Consider the following 17,266-nt stretch of genomic DNA (forward strand, 5'->3'; position numbering starts at 1 on the left):
TTGTTTATCTGATTTTCCCCGGGTTTTTTTCAGCAAGGTCGGTTCTTCACTGGATCCAGAATAGAAAGTTACGTGGAAACGGAGGAGCCTGCAATTTCCATAATTTACACAGTGACTATTTGAACTACATAGATACTCTTTCAGTGTACCGCAGAGCTCCTGAGAATCTTGTTTAGTCACTTCTGGTTCCCTAGTTGTTTTTGGTTTACAATTCAGCATGTCACGTTAAATGAGGGGGCTTTTGGTTGGTGATTAATGAGCTCGGTTAACAAGAATCAGAACCTCAAACCCATGTGTTGGTATTTGGGTTAACCATTTTGTGGTATGGAATTTTTGAGTTGTAGGCTTTGTCAAGTTGTAATTACTTTGATTAACTGATACAAATCTTTAGCAGTGCAGCGAAATTGAAGATCACATAAACCACAAATATCAAAGTCTTAATTAGTTACTTCCTCCGTCCAGGTCATTAGTTAACAAATGGGCTGGACACGGCGACCAAACACTGAATAAATAATGTAGAAACATGCTGAGTGAATATAATTAAAAACAACAAAAGTGAGAATAATGGTGGGATCCATCGACAAGCAAGTCGTCGCACAAATATGCAATGATCGTGAGATTTCATTACATTTCCGACGTCCTTAACCATGTACTTCTATTGTTTATGATGATTGATCGGAGGATCAACCAACAGCGTGATTGATGTTTTCTTTAATGATCGTGAGATTTCGATGCATTTCCGTACGTCCTTGTCACAAGCGATCAAGATCCAAATGTCCTCATCATCTTGGTACTTGATACTGAAACTCTCCCTGTCCAAGTGAAGCCTCTCGATCACATTATTTTCTAATTCTGCAATCCCTGATGAATCAGATAAATCAAACCTTATAGTCACACCATTGTACATTGCCCTTACAGTCACCTCATTCAAGGTTTGGCTTATCTGATCAACAGCAGGTGCTTTTTCCCCGGGAGGCAAACCCGAATAAAAGTTTTTTCCAGCTTGTTCATCGTCACTTAATATTCTCCTAAGATTAGATGACATGTTTCCTTTTATGCTTTGCTTGCCTCGTCGCCAGTCTTTAATACCAAGACCTCTACACTTGCGTTTGAGTGTCGATCGACTAACTAACATATTGAACTAGGGGTGTACACGGATCGGTGAAACCGACCGAACCAACCCAAACCGATCATATTTCACCCGAACCAATCCGATCTTTTTTTACCCGATAGATAATTGGATTTAAAAATGAGTAACCCGATTTAATTGGGTTGAACATTCTAAATAAGATGCACAGCTATAATAATGTTTCAACAGTAGATAACTTTTTTGTTTCTGAACAATGTAAGCTGAAAGAAGTGCAAGAACATGAAAGAGCAACACCTACCACCAAAGCTCTTTGCTGCATCTTCTAATGGTCTTCCGAAAAGCTCACTAATAAGTAACCAAATTAAACAAAAACCAACTTCTGCTTATGGTATGAGCTGAAAAGCTGTTATATAGTCGGAAAAGTAGGATAATCTATATATTGGCATCACACAAAAATGTTTCACTTGACTGATGTTGAAACATATCTTTCACCATTGTATCTGACACGAAGCATTCAAGTGCGTGCAATATTATGAAAAAGGATAAAATCATGTGGTGCCTCTTTAGTGTTAAAACTAAATTATTCCATGACTTGCAATTATGGAAAGATGACAAGTAGCTAGGCATCTCCAAAGATTGAACTGATAAGAGAGTCAATTAGATTATCGTCATACAGAATCAAGTAAAACACACCATTGTTCAGAATCACATTATTTTTCTTATCTGCACATTTTTCGTAGGTTTTGTAATCACCCAGCTGATGATTGCATCCACCATCTGCTTTTCAACCACTAGACTAATTTACAGGAAATAAATTATAAATCATATATTTGGGTCCTCAAGTAGTAAATCAAAAATACTGAACAGGGAACATAACATACTAGAAATGTTTATAAATATCATTCTGTAGACCGAAACAAGGCTTGTAATACCTTGGTTTTCCACCGCAACACGGTCTTGGTGCATTATAGCATCCCAATCAAGTTCCACATTTGGATAATGTTGGAAGGCATGAGCTCCACCTTGGGATTGAAATATGTCAGATTCTTCCTTGTTACTCTGCAAACTGCCCAAACCACCCGAACACGACACACTGCCAGAATCCTTAGCATCCGACCAACCTTTGAAAAGCTTTTCAAATGTTGATAAAGGACGGTCAGGAGACATTAATTCACCTTTAGAACTACAATTGGGGAGATTCAGTTTAGCATTTCGACCTCTTAACCTAAATGCCGCATGATCAAACGCCAAAGCAGCTTCCTCTTCCGTGTCATAGGTGCCTAGATAGACATCACGAATCTTGGCTACCCATGGCCCCCCATAGAACTCACTCCTACTCACACTCATGTATTTGCTTTTTGGTGCAGAGCTTGTCGACCGTGGTATCCATGGTTCCTGTTATTTTACACCAACTATGAGAAAGATTGTAGAAGGGGGGGGGTTGAATACAATCTTTTACAAATTTAAAAGATTCAAGAACAATACACTAAGAACACAATAAACAGAAAAACACCAAGTATTAAAAATACGGGTGGATTGAATGATCCACCCGTGAGATTTTATATAGAAGAATCTGTGGATTGTTTTACAATTCGCACAGCTGCTGGTTCATCACTCAAACAAGTTCTAACTCTCAGATTTTTCTCTCAAGTAATTTGAACAAGTTCAACTGATGCTACTAACTTGGTTATATACTCCAAGTTTTACAAAGCTTTTAGCTAGATTTCAAAATGCACTCTAATCTAAAAACAATGCTGCACAACTTTGTCTTATGCATGCTTTCTGAGATGTCTTCATCTTTGACCATCACCTTGATTTGATCCAGATTGCACTGCATGAGATAAGTATGTTTCTGCTTCTTCTTTATTTTCCTAATTAGGCTTCCATGTCTATTTTAGTGTAATTCGATCCATGTGATTTGTCAGACTTAAGCTCTAGTCACTTTCAACTGCTCTTTGCTTCATCAGTTGAAAGTTCTGGTTGCTTTCAACTGCTCTTGACTTTATCAGTTGAATGCCTGGCTCATCAGTTGAATGAATTACAAACTCCATCAGTTGAATGCTGTTCCAGTCTCATCAGTTGAATTCCTCAGCATCATCCGTCGAACACTTTGTCTTCAGTTGAATGCTTGATTTTCATCAGTTGAAACATCATCCAGTCTTCGTCAGTTGAACAGTTACATCTCATCAGTTGAATATCCTTCACTTAGATAAAATTACATGGCATTGGATATTTACAATTAGCCATCCTATTCTACCCATCCGTTGATAATTCCCAAAGACAAGAAATGTAACAATTACAACTGAAATTTGATAAAGATTCTAAGTAAGACATGTTACAAAATGTTTATGTTATCATCAAAAATTATTGATTCCTAACAATCTCCCCCAATTTATGACTGGAGAAGATGCAGACATAAATTCTACACTTGATGATAACAAAACATTAATAAAATAAAATGCAGAATTTAAATACAAGAGTTAGAAAAGATTACAGATGATTATGCTCCTCTAGACTGAGCAGTTACTTGTTCCTAGAAGATCTTCTTCTTCTGGACTTAAGTTTTTCTTCAAGAATATTAATCTGCTTCTGAAAGATCCTGTACAACCATTCTTCATCACTATCTTGTCTGTTGAGCTTGGATTGGAGAGTCTTCAGAGTATTCAAGCTAGCAACCTTGAGTTGATCTTTAGGTCTGAAAAATCTCCTAACACCTTGATTGTCCCTAAATTCCATGACTGGAGTAGGTTCATGATGAATTTTCTTTCCAGTGTAGGGAATTTTCAGCCTTCTTTGTAGACTAGCATCTGAGTTCCATTCCTTCCTGATCTCAAGGATTCTCTTTAGTACCATTTGCTTTGCAGGTGGTGTAAATCCTCCAGTCCTCTTCATAGATCCATATATTTTTGTTAGAGAACTGAATCCCTCAGAATTTAGAACTCTGTGAAGAGGCCAGATGACATCACCCTTGTTTTTGTAAGAGAATACCAATCTTTCAGGTAACTTTGAAGTTGCTTCTATTCCTCTTACTTCTTGAAGACCATCCAGCTCCAGATCCAACTCAGAAATTTCTTCAATGTTAGCAATGATGAGATAGTCATCAGGATTTTCAGGTTCTTTTGGAGGTTTAGGAGGGTTAGCCATCCTCTTAGCCACAGACTTGACTTTCTTCTTTGGCTTAGAAGATTCTTGAACAAGAAAAGCTGGAATTGGGATATCTTCCAAGTCAATTGGCTCCTCCTTTGGCATTATTGGCTCATCATGGAAGTTGACATCTGGATGTACTACTGTGGTATCCTTGATTGGAGAAGAAGGCTTTGAGATAGGCTTTTCTGGCACTTCTTCTCTTCTCTTGGCTGCCTCAGGCATCTTAGTCTTAGATTTGACTCTCTTTTTCTTTGGAGAAGATTCAAGAGGCAATCTTTTCTCATTTAGAAGCTCAGCTGCCAACTCCTCTTCCAGCTCAATAGCATACCTTTCATCAACCTCTATTTGATTCAAAGAGAGTTGGGATTCAAACTCCTCTTTTTCACATTCTCTGGCCACCTCTTCGGCTTTTGCAAATGAGTAGTGAGGATGGCCAGTTCCAATAAACAGCTTCTGGCCTTCTCTGTAGATGATGGCAAAATGAGCTTTTAAAGCCACATCTGCACAGTCTTTGTAACTTTTGATCTCTTGGCCCAAAAGCTTGTACTCAATTTGTCAGGCCTGGCTAGTGGAAAGTAGATTGAGCTTGAGTCTTTTCCAGGCTTGGAGTAACCACAATTGTTTGGAAACAAAATGGGCTTGAACTCATTATAAAATGATGGCTCACCCTTTTCTGTCTTGGAAGGGATGACAATCTCAGTTGTAATCACCCTGAGAATTGTGGTTGTGGTTGGAAAAGAAATTTGAGCTGTGGTGGCTGTAGAAGATGTAGATGATTTCTTGCCCAGTTGAGCCACTCTCTTTGCAATAGAGTCCAATTCTTTCATCCTTGCAATCTTCTGCTTTTCCCTTTCAGTGTGGAAAGGAGGAGGAATTTGACTGATCAATTCTGCAGGAGTTGGTAATTCTTTCTCCCCCTTTCTGTTAGCAGCAAGTGTAGGGGTTGGACTGGGAAGTGAAACACCAGAGGCAAGTAGAAGATGTTGAAGAAGTCCAGTCTGAATTCTTTGATGCTGCAACATCTCATCCATTCTAGAATTTAATATATAGACATTTCCTTCCAGAGCTTCCACTTGCTTTTCCAATTGGAGTTGTTTTTGCTCAGATGCAGAAAGAGCTGATTTGACCTTAGCTGGAAGCTTTTCATCAATTTGCTTGGTCAGATCAGTCTTGACAGAGGCAATAAGAGAATTGAGATGCTCTATCTCATGCTGAAAATGGAGAGATTGATATTTGTGAAGCTTGAGATTGTCCAGAGCTTGACTGGCAATGGTGGCAGAGATGGCTGGAGAGGATGATGAGCTTCCAGGTTGTGATTGAAGAATGGTGGAGACTTGCCTTTCCAGCTCCATGCTAACAACAGTTGCATTGGCAGACTGCATGGAGAGCCATGAAGGAAGAGAAGTTGAAGGTTGTGCAACAAGGGATTCCTCAAGAGCATCATTGAGGTCTTCATCACTATCATCATAATGAAAATCATCTCCAGCATTGGCAGACAGAGCTGTAAATGCCTCCTTTGCTCTAAGCATAGAAGATGTAGTGTGAATCAGATTGAGGTGCCTCTCAGCTGCTTGATTGTCCAATCTGGCAAATTCTTGAATAGAGGACATCCCATGAGTAAAAGTCTCAGGGTCTAGTGAAACACTATCCAATATGGATCTGTATTCAGCTTGAAACTCTTGTTCACTAAACCCTTCATTGACACCTGCATTTCTCTCAATTTCTCTCTTTTCTTGCATCAAGGGCTCCCCTTGGCTCACCACACAACTCACCTCTCCCTCACTTACCCTTACTAAAGGGTCACTCTTATCCTCTCCTTTTTCCTGGCTAGAAGAAAATGCCAGACTCTCCACACCCTCTCCTTTTGCCAGCTCACTAGGCTGCCTCTCCACTCCATAGCTCACTCCACTCAATCCTAAAAGTGTTTGTGCTACCATGTGATCAACTGCTGTAGAAAGAGGTAAAGTAATTGAAGTAGCAGCAGCTGTCAACTGATGAGAGACATCAGTTGAAACATTAGTAGAGGAGGCATTCAACTGATGAGAGCTGTTAAGCAGATCAGTTGAAGGACAAACACTTGTCAACTGATGAGGGAGATCAGTTGAAGAAAATGAAGAAATAGGTTTAGAGGCTGTGATAGTTGAGTCTGTGGTGATTGATTTTAAAGGAAAATCCACAGAACACACTGTCACAGAAGAAGGAAATGGAAGAGAAAGATCCAACAAATCATCAAAATGATGATGATCAATCTCAGATGGGGGCTTCTCCATGAAATCCAAAGATGGAGAATTTACAAGTGTGGTGTGAATTAATTCCACATCCACAGAAGAGGTTGGGGATTGTGTTTGAGGAGTAGAGATGGTAAGATCATAAATATGAGTGATTGGTTGAGATGAAGAAGGGGGCTGTGACTCCACATTTATTGGAGTCACATCAATCTGACTTTGAGAAGTTAAAGGCATAAAATCCAGAATGGATGTCTGTGTGTGTGCAGAGTGCTTCAGTTTTTCACTTCTCAGCTTCTTTCTCCCATAAGCTTTTATTGGTGAAGAAGTGGTGTCCCTCCCCCTTTTTGACTGTGTCCCTGGTTGAGGACTATTTTCAATAGCAACATCCTTTTGGGAGGATGCTGCTAGGGATGAGTTTAATTCCATATTAACATCTACAGTCTTTTGGGAGACTGCAGAGTGGTCAGGCTGGTCAACACACATCTCTCCATCCTTATTCTTAGGGCTTCTTTTATGTTCACCTTTTCCCTCCCCCTCACAACCTCCAATCACACTCCCCTCAGGTTTGTGTTTCTTGGATTTTATAACAGATGTCTTTTGGGAGGCATCTGAGGTTGGTTTAGAAGACTTGTTTTTAGAAGGTTTTGCCACTTGTGTGGACTGTTGATGGGCCTCTTCAACAGCCCTGATGGCAGAAAGCAAAGAAGGTGAGGGTTGAGAAAGAGTAGTAGGAAAGCCATGTACCTCTTTGTGCTTTCCAGCCTCCATTGTTGGCAGGTACACCACCTCCAAGGAGGGGTATAAATTCATCCTAAAGAGGTCTTTAAAGACTCTCTTTTCCTGCACAAAACTGGGAAGCTTGGCTTCCTTGTTAGTAATAACTAGCTTATCATTGAGATGATTAGCTAGCATCATAAGAAATCTGACATAATAAATATTCCTAGGTCTATCAGTTTTATCACCTAGTTTCTCCCCAATTTCTTGGATCATCAAACCACCAAAGTTGAAATATTCATTAGTCAGGTACATGTAAAGCATTTGTAAAATCTGGGAAGTAAGAGCATTGAAATTACTAATTTTACCAGAAAATGCTTTAATAAATGCATCACATAAATAACTCCATTCTCTCCTAAGACCCCTTCTTTCTATTTTACCTAAGGCATCAGTTGGTAAAACATAATTCATGGCATAAAGTAAATTAACCAATTGAACATCACTAGGCAAAGATAAAACAGTATCTTCAGGAATCTTAAAGCATGCTTTCATAATATCAGCATTAACAGAATGAGTTTCATTTTTAATAGAGAAAGTTAGAGTTTCATTCTCACTATTAAACTCTGCAGAGGTCCACATCTCCTCCACTATTGCATGGTAGATGGTAGGAGCTTCAGTCATTGCATAAGAGAGCTGGCTTGACTTGATGAACTCCATCATCCTGTGATACTCCTTCTCCTCCACAGCCTTGGTATCCACAAATGACGCAAAGTTGTTCTTCTCATAAATAAACCCACTTGGTGCAGTATACTTCTTCATTGGTGCCATTGCAGTTACAGAGAAAGCTTGAAGAGAAATTAGAACTTGTTTTTGCACAGAGAGAGAAGAGAGCTTTGAGAATTCAAAAGAGTGAGATGAAAAGAAATGAAAATAGATTAAAACACTTAAATACTTTCTCAGAAAATTGCTGTGATTGGCTGAGAAATTACCGTTGAGAAGAAATTACTCTTATTTATCTCTACAAAAATTACACACACGATCGTGTGTATAAAGTAGGAGAGAGACAAAAGAAATTTCAACGGCTCAGATCTGATAATACTTTCAACGGATGAAATAAGCGCCTCTTTAAACTTCCTAGTCAACTGATGAAGATCAGTTGAAAGCGTCTTCAACTGGTGTCATCAGTTGAATGAAAAACAAAACAAGAGGATATTGTTTCAAACATCAGTTGAAACAATTTCACTAGTTCATCAGTTGAAATATTATAGACTTTATCCAGAATTATAACTAATTCAATTTTGATAAATCAAAATTAATCAAATTCTGGCTGCCAAATTACAGAAAAATTCACTCTAAATTAGGAGAAATTTAACATACCTAATTTACTTACCAACCTTGTGAATGTGGATTCATCAAGAGGCTTTGTGAAAATATCTGCAATCTGTTCTTCACTTGGAACAAAATGCATTTCAACAGTACCAGCCATCACATGTTCTCTTATGAAGTGGTATTTGATGTCAATGTGCTTGGTTCTTGAGTGTTGTACTGGATTTTCAGTTATAGCAATAGCACTGGTGTTGTCACAAAATATTGGGATTTTTGAGAGATTTAATCCATAATCAAGTAATTGATTTCTCATCCACAATAATTGTGCACAACAGCTTCCAGCTGCAATGTACTCAGCCTCAGCTGTAGAGGTTGATACAGAGTTTTGCTTTTTGCTAAACCAAGAAATCAATCTGTCACCAAGAAATTGACAGGTGCCTGTTGTACTTTTTCTATCAATTTTGCATCCTGCAAAATCAGCATCTGAATATCCAATAAGATCAAATCCAGAGTCTTTAGGGTACCAAATACCAAGATTTGGTGTTCCCTTAAGATATCTGAATATTCTTTTTATAGCAATAAGATGTGATTCTTTAGGATCAGATTGAAATCTAGCACAGAGGCATGTAGAAAACATAATATCTGGTCTACTAGCTGTCAAATATAAAAGAGAACCAACCATGCCTCTATAATTAGAGATGTCCACAGATTTCTCATTAGGACTTAACTCTAATTTGGTGGCTGTTGGCATGGGAGTTTTAGCTTCTTTGCAATCCAATAAATCAAACTTTTTAAGTAGATCATAAATGTACTTAGTTTGATTTATGAATATACCTTCCTTTACTTGTTTAACTTGTAAACCAAGAAAGTAGGTGAGCTCTCCCATCATGCTCATTTCATACTGACTTTTCATTAGATTAGCAAACTTCTTGCAAAGTTTCTCATCTGTAGAACCAAAGATTATATCATCTACATAAATTTGAACCAGAATAAAGGCACCATTTACATTTCTGTAAAATAGTGTTTTATCCACAGTTCCTCTGGAAAAATGATTGTCTAACAAGAATTGAGACAGAGTGTCATACCATGCCCTTGGTGCTTGCTTTAGTCCATAGAGTGCTTTTAATAAAAAGTAAACATACTCTGGAAATTCTGGATCTTCAAAACCAGGAGGCTGACAGACATATACCTCCTCTTCCAGTTCACCATTTAGAAAAGCACTCTTGACATCCATTTGATAAACTTTAAAGTTTGCATGAGCAGCATAGGCCAGGAAGATTCTTATTGCTTCCAGTCTTGCAACTGGTGCAAAGGTCTCATCAAAATCAATTCCTTCAGATTGAGAGTATCCTTTAGCAACAAGCCTTGCCTTGTTTCTGGTGACAACTCCATTCTCATCCACCTTGTTTCTGAATACCCACCTTGTTCCTACAATAGTTCTGTTTTTAGGTTTGGGTACCAGCTTCCATACATTGTTTCTCTCAAATTGATTTAATTCTTCTTGCATAGCAAGAACCCAATCAGCATCTTTGAGAGCATCTTCTATGACTTTAGGTTCATCCTGTGAAAGGAATGCACTGTACAAACACTCATCTTGAGTTGCTCTTCTTGTTTGTACAGATGCATTTGCATCTCCAATAATTAGCTCAAAAGGGTGATCCCTTGTCCACTTTCTTTGTGGTGGAAGTGATTGTCTTGATGATGTGGCTTCATTATTGAAGTTCAGGTTTCCATGTTGGAAAGCTCCCCCTAAATTTGACATCTCATTATTTCTAGACTGATTGAAACTTTGAGACATTCTTTCAACTGATGATCCTTGAGGTGTTTCAACTGATCCCTCCAATGTAGTTTCAACTGATGCTTCAGTTGAATTTCCAATTGCAGTTGTTTCTTGCACCAGAGGGTCATCAGTTGGAATATTAATTCCAGGATTAATTCCAACATTTTGAATAATGTCATCATCATCATCACTGTCATACAGATCACCTTCACCTTCATTTTCAAATCTGAGATTATCATGAAATCCTTCATCTGAGAATCCTTGAATCTTCTTATCATCAAAAACCACATGGATTGATTCCATAACAATGTTGGTTCTCAGATTATATACTCTAAATGATTTTCCATCAGAGTATCCAACAAAAATAGCTTCATCTGCCTTGGCCTCAAATTTTCCAAGATTTTCACCTTGATTTCTTAGAACATAACACTTGCATCCAAATACATGAAGAAAGCTAATTGTTGGCTTCTTTCCTTTGAAGAGTTGAAAGGGAGTTAGATTATGAGGTTTGGTAATTAGTGAAATGTTTTGAGTGAAACAAGCAGTGTTCACAGCTTCAGCCCAAAAATAGGTTGGAAGTTGAGCTTCATTAATCATGGTTCTTGCAGCCTCAATAAGAGTTCTATTCTTCCTTTCAACAACACCATTTTGTTGTGGAGTTCTTGGTGCAGAGAACTCATGAATAATTTCCTCTTCTTCACAAAATTCTTTCATCACAGAGTTCTTGAATTCTGTTCCATTGTCACTTCTTATCCTTCCAACTTTGACATCTGGATTGTTGTTTAATGCCTTGATATGATTGATGATGATTTTCCCAGCTTCATCCTTAGAATGCAGGAAGAAAGTCCAAGTGAATTTTGAAAAATCATCAACAATCACTAGGCAATATTTCTTCTTTGAAATAGACATGATGTTGACTAGTCCAAACAAATCCATATGCAAGAGCTGAAGGGGCTTCACAATTGATGAAAGAGTTTTGCTTTTGAAAGAGCTTCTCTTTTGCTTTCCTAGCTGACAGGCTCCACATAATCCATCTTTGGAGAATTCCAGCTTGGGTAGACCTCTTACCAAGTCCTTCTTTACTAACTCATTCAGGGTTTTGAAATTTAGATGAGACAATCTCTTATGCCATAGCCAACTGTCATCTGAGCTTGCTTTGCTGAGAAGGCAAGTGATAGATTCAGACTTTACAGAATTGAAGTCAGCTACATACACATTTCCTTTCCTTTGTCCAATCAGAACCACACTGTTGTCATCTTCTTTGGTGACAACACAGGCTGCAGGAGTGAAATTAACTTTGTAACCTTTGTCACAGAGCTGATTGATGCTAAGCAAGTTGTGCTTAAGACCAGACACCAATGCAACTTCATCAATGATGACATTCTCTTTTGCAATCAAGCCATATCCCATAGTATATCCTTTGCTGTCATCTCCAAAGGTAATGCTAGGGCCAGCTTTCTCCACAAACTTTGTGAGCAGGGAGGAATCACCAGTCATGTGTGCCTGGAGCATCCACTATCCAAGTACCACAAATTCTTCTTGTGGTTTCCCTGCACACATTTCACAAACAGATCAAGTTGATTTTGGTACCCAAATTGCTTTGGGTCCAGATTTGTTAGTCTTAGCAGCCTTTTCCACTTTCTCAACCTTTTCCTTGGATTGAATTGGTTCAATCTTTGGTTTTGGTTGAGAAATTGGAACATCAACTCTGTTTTCAAACACAGGCCTTTGAGACATGCATAAATTGTTCATTCCATGCAAATTTGAATGAAATTGAGGCATGTTAAAGGCATTGAAGTAAGGAGTGAACATATATGGCATGTTAGGCTGAGAGTAAGGATTGTGAGGCAATAAACCAGGCATCATATTCATAGCAGATAAATTCATGTGAGGAACAGATGTCATAGGAATAGGCAAAGATAAATTAGGAGCAACCACAGTTTTACAATTAGCAGATAAATGATTTACACTACCACACTTACTGCAGGTTTTCCTAAGAGCACTAGCATTGGGAGTGTAATTGGTGTGCTTGTTAACTCCTATTTTGCCATTTCTATTTCCTTTCTTCTTTTTAGTCTCCTCAGATTTATGCTCACTAGTATCCAACTTCTTCTTGTTCTTGTTACTAGAATGAAGAGTGTTATTAACACTATCACTGGTCTCAGAAGAACTATTCTCACCTTTAACAAAATTCTTTTTAACAGGACCATATTTCTTGTTAAGCTTCTTGAGAACACTCTTGTCAACTGATGAGCTTTTGTTCAACTGATGACTCTCATCAGTTGAGACTTTGTTCTTCAACTGATGATCATCATCAGTATTCTCATCACCTGAACTGCTCCCAGATTTCTCAAGCACTTTCTTATTCCTCTTCCACTCATTCTCTACAAAGGTCTCTCTACCTTGCATGTTGATGATATTGGTGGAAACATCCCTACCAGATTTCCATTTGGCAATAATCTCTTGTTCCTTATCAAGCTGCTTTCTTATGATCTCTTCTCTTTTCAGAACAACCAAGAGATCATCCTTGGCTGTCTGACACTCAATTTTCAGCTTCTCAAACTCAATAAATTGAGCTTCTAAGGCACTGTTTCTATCACTAAGAAAGGTGTTAGCTTCCTTAATTCTACTATTTTCCTTAGTAAGAGATTTTAAAGAAACATGCAAATGATATAATTCTGTAGACATTTCATTAATAGTAGCATTGCATTCATCCTTAGTTAACTCAACTAAGTTTGTAGTGAATACCTGACTACTGCTTCCAGTGTTCTCTTCTTGATCTGTGGAGTTGGCCATTAGAGCTAGATTGACAAACTCCTCCTCTTCATCAGAATCATCTCCAGCTGCCCAATCATCCTTTGTGATGAATGCTCTTTCCTTTTGTTTGAGAAGTTCATAATATTTCTTTTTGTAGTCAATGTTTTCACTTGACTTCTTCTCAACTTTAGGCTTTCTGCACTCATTTGCAAAGTGACCTGCATTCCCACAGTTGAAGCACTTGAATTTTGATCTGTCTACCATGCTTCTATCAGACTTGGGATTGCCTTTAAAAGATTTTGCAGAATTAAAATTCTTTTTGAATTTTAGTTTGGAGAATCTTCTTGACAGGAAGGCTAGATGTTCATCAATTCCATCACTTTCTTCACCAGAATCAGCTACTTCTTTCTCCTTTCTTCTTCCTTTGCTTGACTCTGAGCTCTCCTCTTTGACCAACTTCTCAGTTTCTTCAACTTGAGACTTTCCCTTGTCCTTGACAGTATCCTCCAGAGATGCAAATAGAGCCACAGATGAATGCCCTTTCTTTTGGCTTTTCTCAATCTCTTCATCTTGCTCCATTTCAAGCTCATAAGTTTTTAAGGTTCCATACAGTCTCTCTAGAGTATAGTCTTTAAACTCTTGTGTATTTTTGAGAGAGACTGTCATGGGCTTCCATTCTTTAGGAAGAGCTCTTAAGAATTTCAAGTTTGAATCCTTAACTTGATATACTCTACCAAAGAGCTTTAGACCATTTAACAGTTTTTGAAATCTGTTAAATGTATCACTCAAACTTTCACCAGCCTTGAAATGGAATGACTCATATTGTTGAATCAGAAGCTGCATCTTGTTCTCTCTCACTTGCTCATTCCCTTCACAGATGGTTCTGATGGTGTCCCAAACTTCTTTGGCACTTGTGCAGCTAATAACACTATCAATCATTTCTTGATCCAAACCATTGAACAGAAGATTCATGGTTTTCTTGTCCTTGTGCACTTCTTCAGTATCTTCTTGAGAATATTCATGGATAGGTTTTGGGATCATCTTACCTACCATGTCTTCACCATCAGCTCCAATACTTGTGCAGACCTTCATGGGGACATGAGGTCCTTTTTCAATACAGTTCACATAGCTTTCATCAATGGACAACAGATGCAGATGCATTCTCACTTTCCAGTGAAAATAGTTGTCTTTGTCAAGGACAGGAATCTTCACTCCAGCATCCTTCTTTCCCATCTTTCTCTAGCAGTGTTGATCTTTTTCCCTGTTTGTTGGGAACCTCGCTCTGATACCAATTGTTATTTTACACCAACTATGAGAAAGATTGTAGAAGGGGGGGGGGGGGGGTTGAATACAATCTTTTACAAATTTAAAAGATTCAAGAACAATACACTAAGAACACAATAAACAGAAAAACACCAAGTATTAAAAATACGGGTGGATTGAATGATCCACCCGTGAGATTTTATATAGAAGAATCTGTGGATTGTTTTACAATTCGCACAGCTGCTGGTTCATCACTCAAACAAGTTCTAACTCTCAGATTTTTCTCTCAAGTAATTTGAACAAGTTCAACTGATGCTACTAACTTGGTTATATACTCCAAGTTTTACAAAGCTTTTAGCTAGATTACAAAATGCACTCTAATCTAAAAACAATGCTGCACAACTTTGTCTTATGCATGCTTTCTGAGATGTCTTCATCTTTGACCATCACCTTGATTTGATCCAGATTGCACTGCATGAGATAAGTATGTTTCTGCTTCTTCTTTATTTTCCTAATTAGGCTTCCATGTCTATTTTAGTGTAATTCGATCCATGTGATTTGTCAGACTTAAGCTCTAGTCACTTTCAACTGCTCTTTGCTTCATCAGTTGAAAGTTCTGGTTGCTTTCAACTGCTCTTGACTTTATCAGTTGAATGCCTGGCTCATCAGTTGAATGAATTACAAACTCCATCAGTTGAATGCTGTTCCAGTCTCATCAGTTAAATTCCTCAGCATCATCCGTCGAACACTTTGTCTTCAGTTGAATGCTTGATTTTCATCAGTTGAAACATCATCCAGTCTTCATCAGTTGAACAGTTACATCTCATCAGTTGAATATCCTTCACTTAGATAAAATTACATGGCATTGGATATTTACAATTAGCCATCCTATTCTACCCATCCGTTGATAATTCCCAAAGACAAGAAATGTAACAATTACAACTGAAATTTGATAAAGATTCTAAGTAAGACATGTTAAAAAATGTTTATGTTATCATCAAAAATTATTGATTCCTAACAGTTCCCCTGAATTGCCTATCACTAGGTTCAAAGCTTTAACCATAATACTCACATCTTCATCCATGGCTTCCGTTGATTTGACAGATGCGATTGATTCAACCAATCAGATCAGCCACACAACTCTCTAGTCAACTAATTGTATGATCGAATGGATCGATTGGATTTTCAAGGAAATGGATCGAAATTCAGCTTCTTCAACAAATTCTCAAAGGCCACATGTTGAAAAGTATAAGAGTATGAGCTATAATTATTGAAGCAAGGAGAGCTCAAAACTTCAAATTAACTCTCATTCTATTTTTTCTTCTTCATTCAATAAATACCAGATGTCTTCTCCAGCTCAACAATTCATTTTCAGCAACTATTCTACGCAACTTAATGTCGCATTCATCAACATAACACCCTCACAAGCACGCGAAAATGGCAACCATTCTATTGTTGGCATTTTCGGCATAGCTGTTTCAGTCCTCCTCACAGCCTTGCAACTCAAGTACCAAGCAGGAACAGATTCTGCATTCCAAGACCACCCTATAGCGATGGCGATCGCTATAGCAAGTTTCCTTCTTTTCTGCTTGGTATGCGACTTGGAACAATACTTTGGCCCCACTCGTTGTAACTCAGCTTTTGCAATAGTATTGCATCACTTGCTCAGATTGCTTGGTTTCCTTTCACTAGCATCGTTGGCCTCTGTCATTTTTTCGACATCCACAAGCTCGACTTCGTCACTCATTTTTTATATGATTTTCTTATGCTTTTTTGCAGTAAGGTCGGTTTTGCATTGGATTCAGAATAGAAAGTTAGATAGAAACAGAGGAGCCTGCAATTTTCACAGTTTATATTGAAATATAGTATAAGATCCATTTGGGGCCTTCTTCTAACACCTTAAGGCTGTGTTCACTTGGATGGAATGGAATGAGGGGAGAATGGAATGAAAAGTTATATAGAAGTTTTAAGGAGAAGGAAGAAAGTATGAGATAATAGTGACAAAACATGAATGTATTCAAATTTCTTGTGAGAAAGATTGTAAGAAAACATGATGTAGAAATGGAATGAGCATTCCTTCCAAAACATGTGGGTTAGAATTATAGTTAAAATAGTATGAATGGAATGATTGAAGGAATGAAAGTTGTATACATTTTCTTTGATCAACACCATTTTTTAGTACAAAATTCATTCCATTCTCCCTTCATTCCATTCACTCCAAGTGAACACAACCTAAGATTTCAGATGGATCGGTTTCCAACATGGTATCATAGCTCTGTTATCCACTTACACCCCCACATTTACTATGCATGAATCGGACTATGGAATGGAAGCACTGAATTTGGGATCAAGAGAATGGATGATTGAATGGTATTTGAATATATAGTTGTAGAATAAATTGAAGCAGAACAAAGTTGTTCTTTCACCCTGCTCAACAGGAGTTCAAAATTGTTATTCGAGGCTTTACTATTACAGTCAGGGACGGAGGGAAGGGGGGTATGGGGTGGTCTTGGTCCCCCCAAAACCTTCCCCGAGCCCTTATATATAATCAATTTATATGATTAAAATTCATAATTTGTAGTATCCCCAAAACTCATGATTTTGTAGTATTTTGTCCTTAAAATTTTTTTAGTAAAATTTCGCCCCCCGGAAAATATTTCTGGTTCTGTCCCTGATTAGAGTAATCCTCTTATGTTTGTGTAGAAGAGTTCAGTGTTAAAAATCTGAAGTTTGCTTGTATCTGTGGACTGTGGCAGTACACGCGATATACAGACAATAACTTATATGTTAACATACGCATGCCAAAACACTTCTATTTCAGTATCCGGCAAGGCGGGCACTGAAATGCTGAACTTTTAAACCTCTTAAACACACGTATTGAACCATATCAAATCACACTTGTTCATCCTATGATGTGTACACATATATGCAACCCTCAACAGCAAGGCCAATCATGATGTA

At 38.0% G+C, this 17,266-nt stretch overlaps 1 protein-coding gene across 2 annotated transcripts; it reads right to left on the reverse strand.

Moving 5' to 3' along the window:
• Positions 1-418: 418 nt before the first annotated feature.
• On the reverse strand, positions 419-2,480 carry LOC108201689 (ethylene-responsive transcription factor ERF057). Of its 2 annotated transcripts, XM_064085547.1 has the most exons (3): positions 2,023-2,480; positions 1,389-1,493; positions 419-1,128 (listed from the first exon to the last, which is right to left on the reverse strand). In XM_064085547.1, exons 1-2 carry the CDS (start codon positions 2,435-2,437, stop codon positions 1,474-1,476), a joined length of 435 nt encoding a protein of 144 aa, XP_063941617.1. In that variant the 5' UTR covers positions 2,438-2,480; the 3' UTR covers positions 419-1,128; positions 1,389-1,473. The 2 variants fall into 2 exon arrangements, 1 of the variants encoding a protein (XP_063941617.1); XR_010287908.1 differs by having other exon boundaries at positions 419-1,124; positions 1,389-2,480.
• Positions 2,481-17,266: the final 14,786 nt, after the last annotated feature.

This window comes from Daucus carota, chromosome 9 (genome assembly GCF_001625215.2).
Source record: "Daucus carota subsp. sativus chromosome 9, DH1 v3.0, whole genome shotgun sequence".
Taxonomy (NCBI): Eukaryota; Viridiplantae; Streptophyta; class Magnoliopsida; order Apiales; family Apiaceae; genus Daucus; species Daucus carota.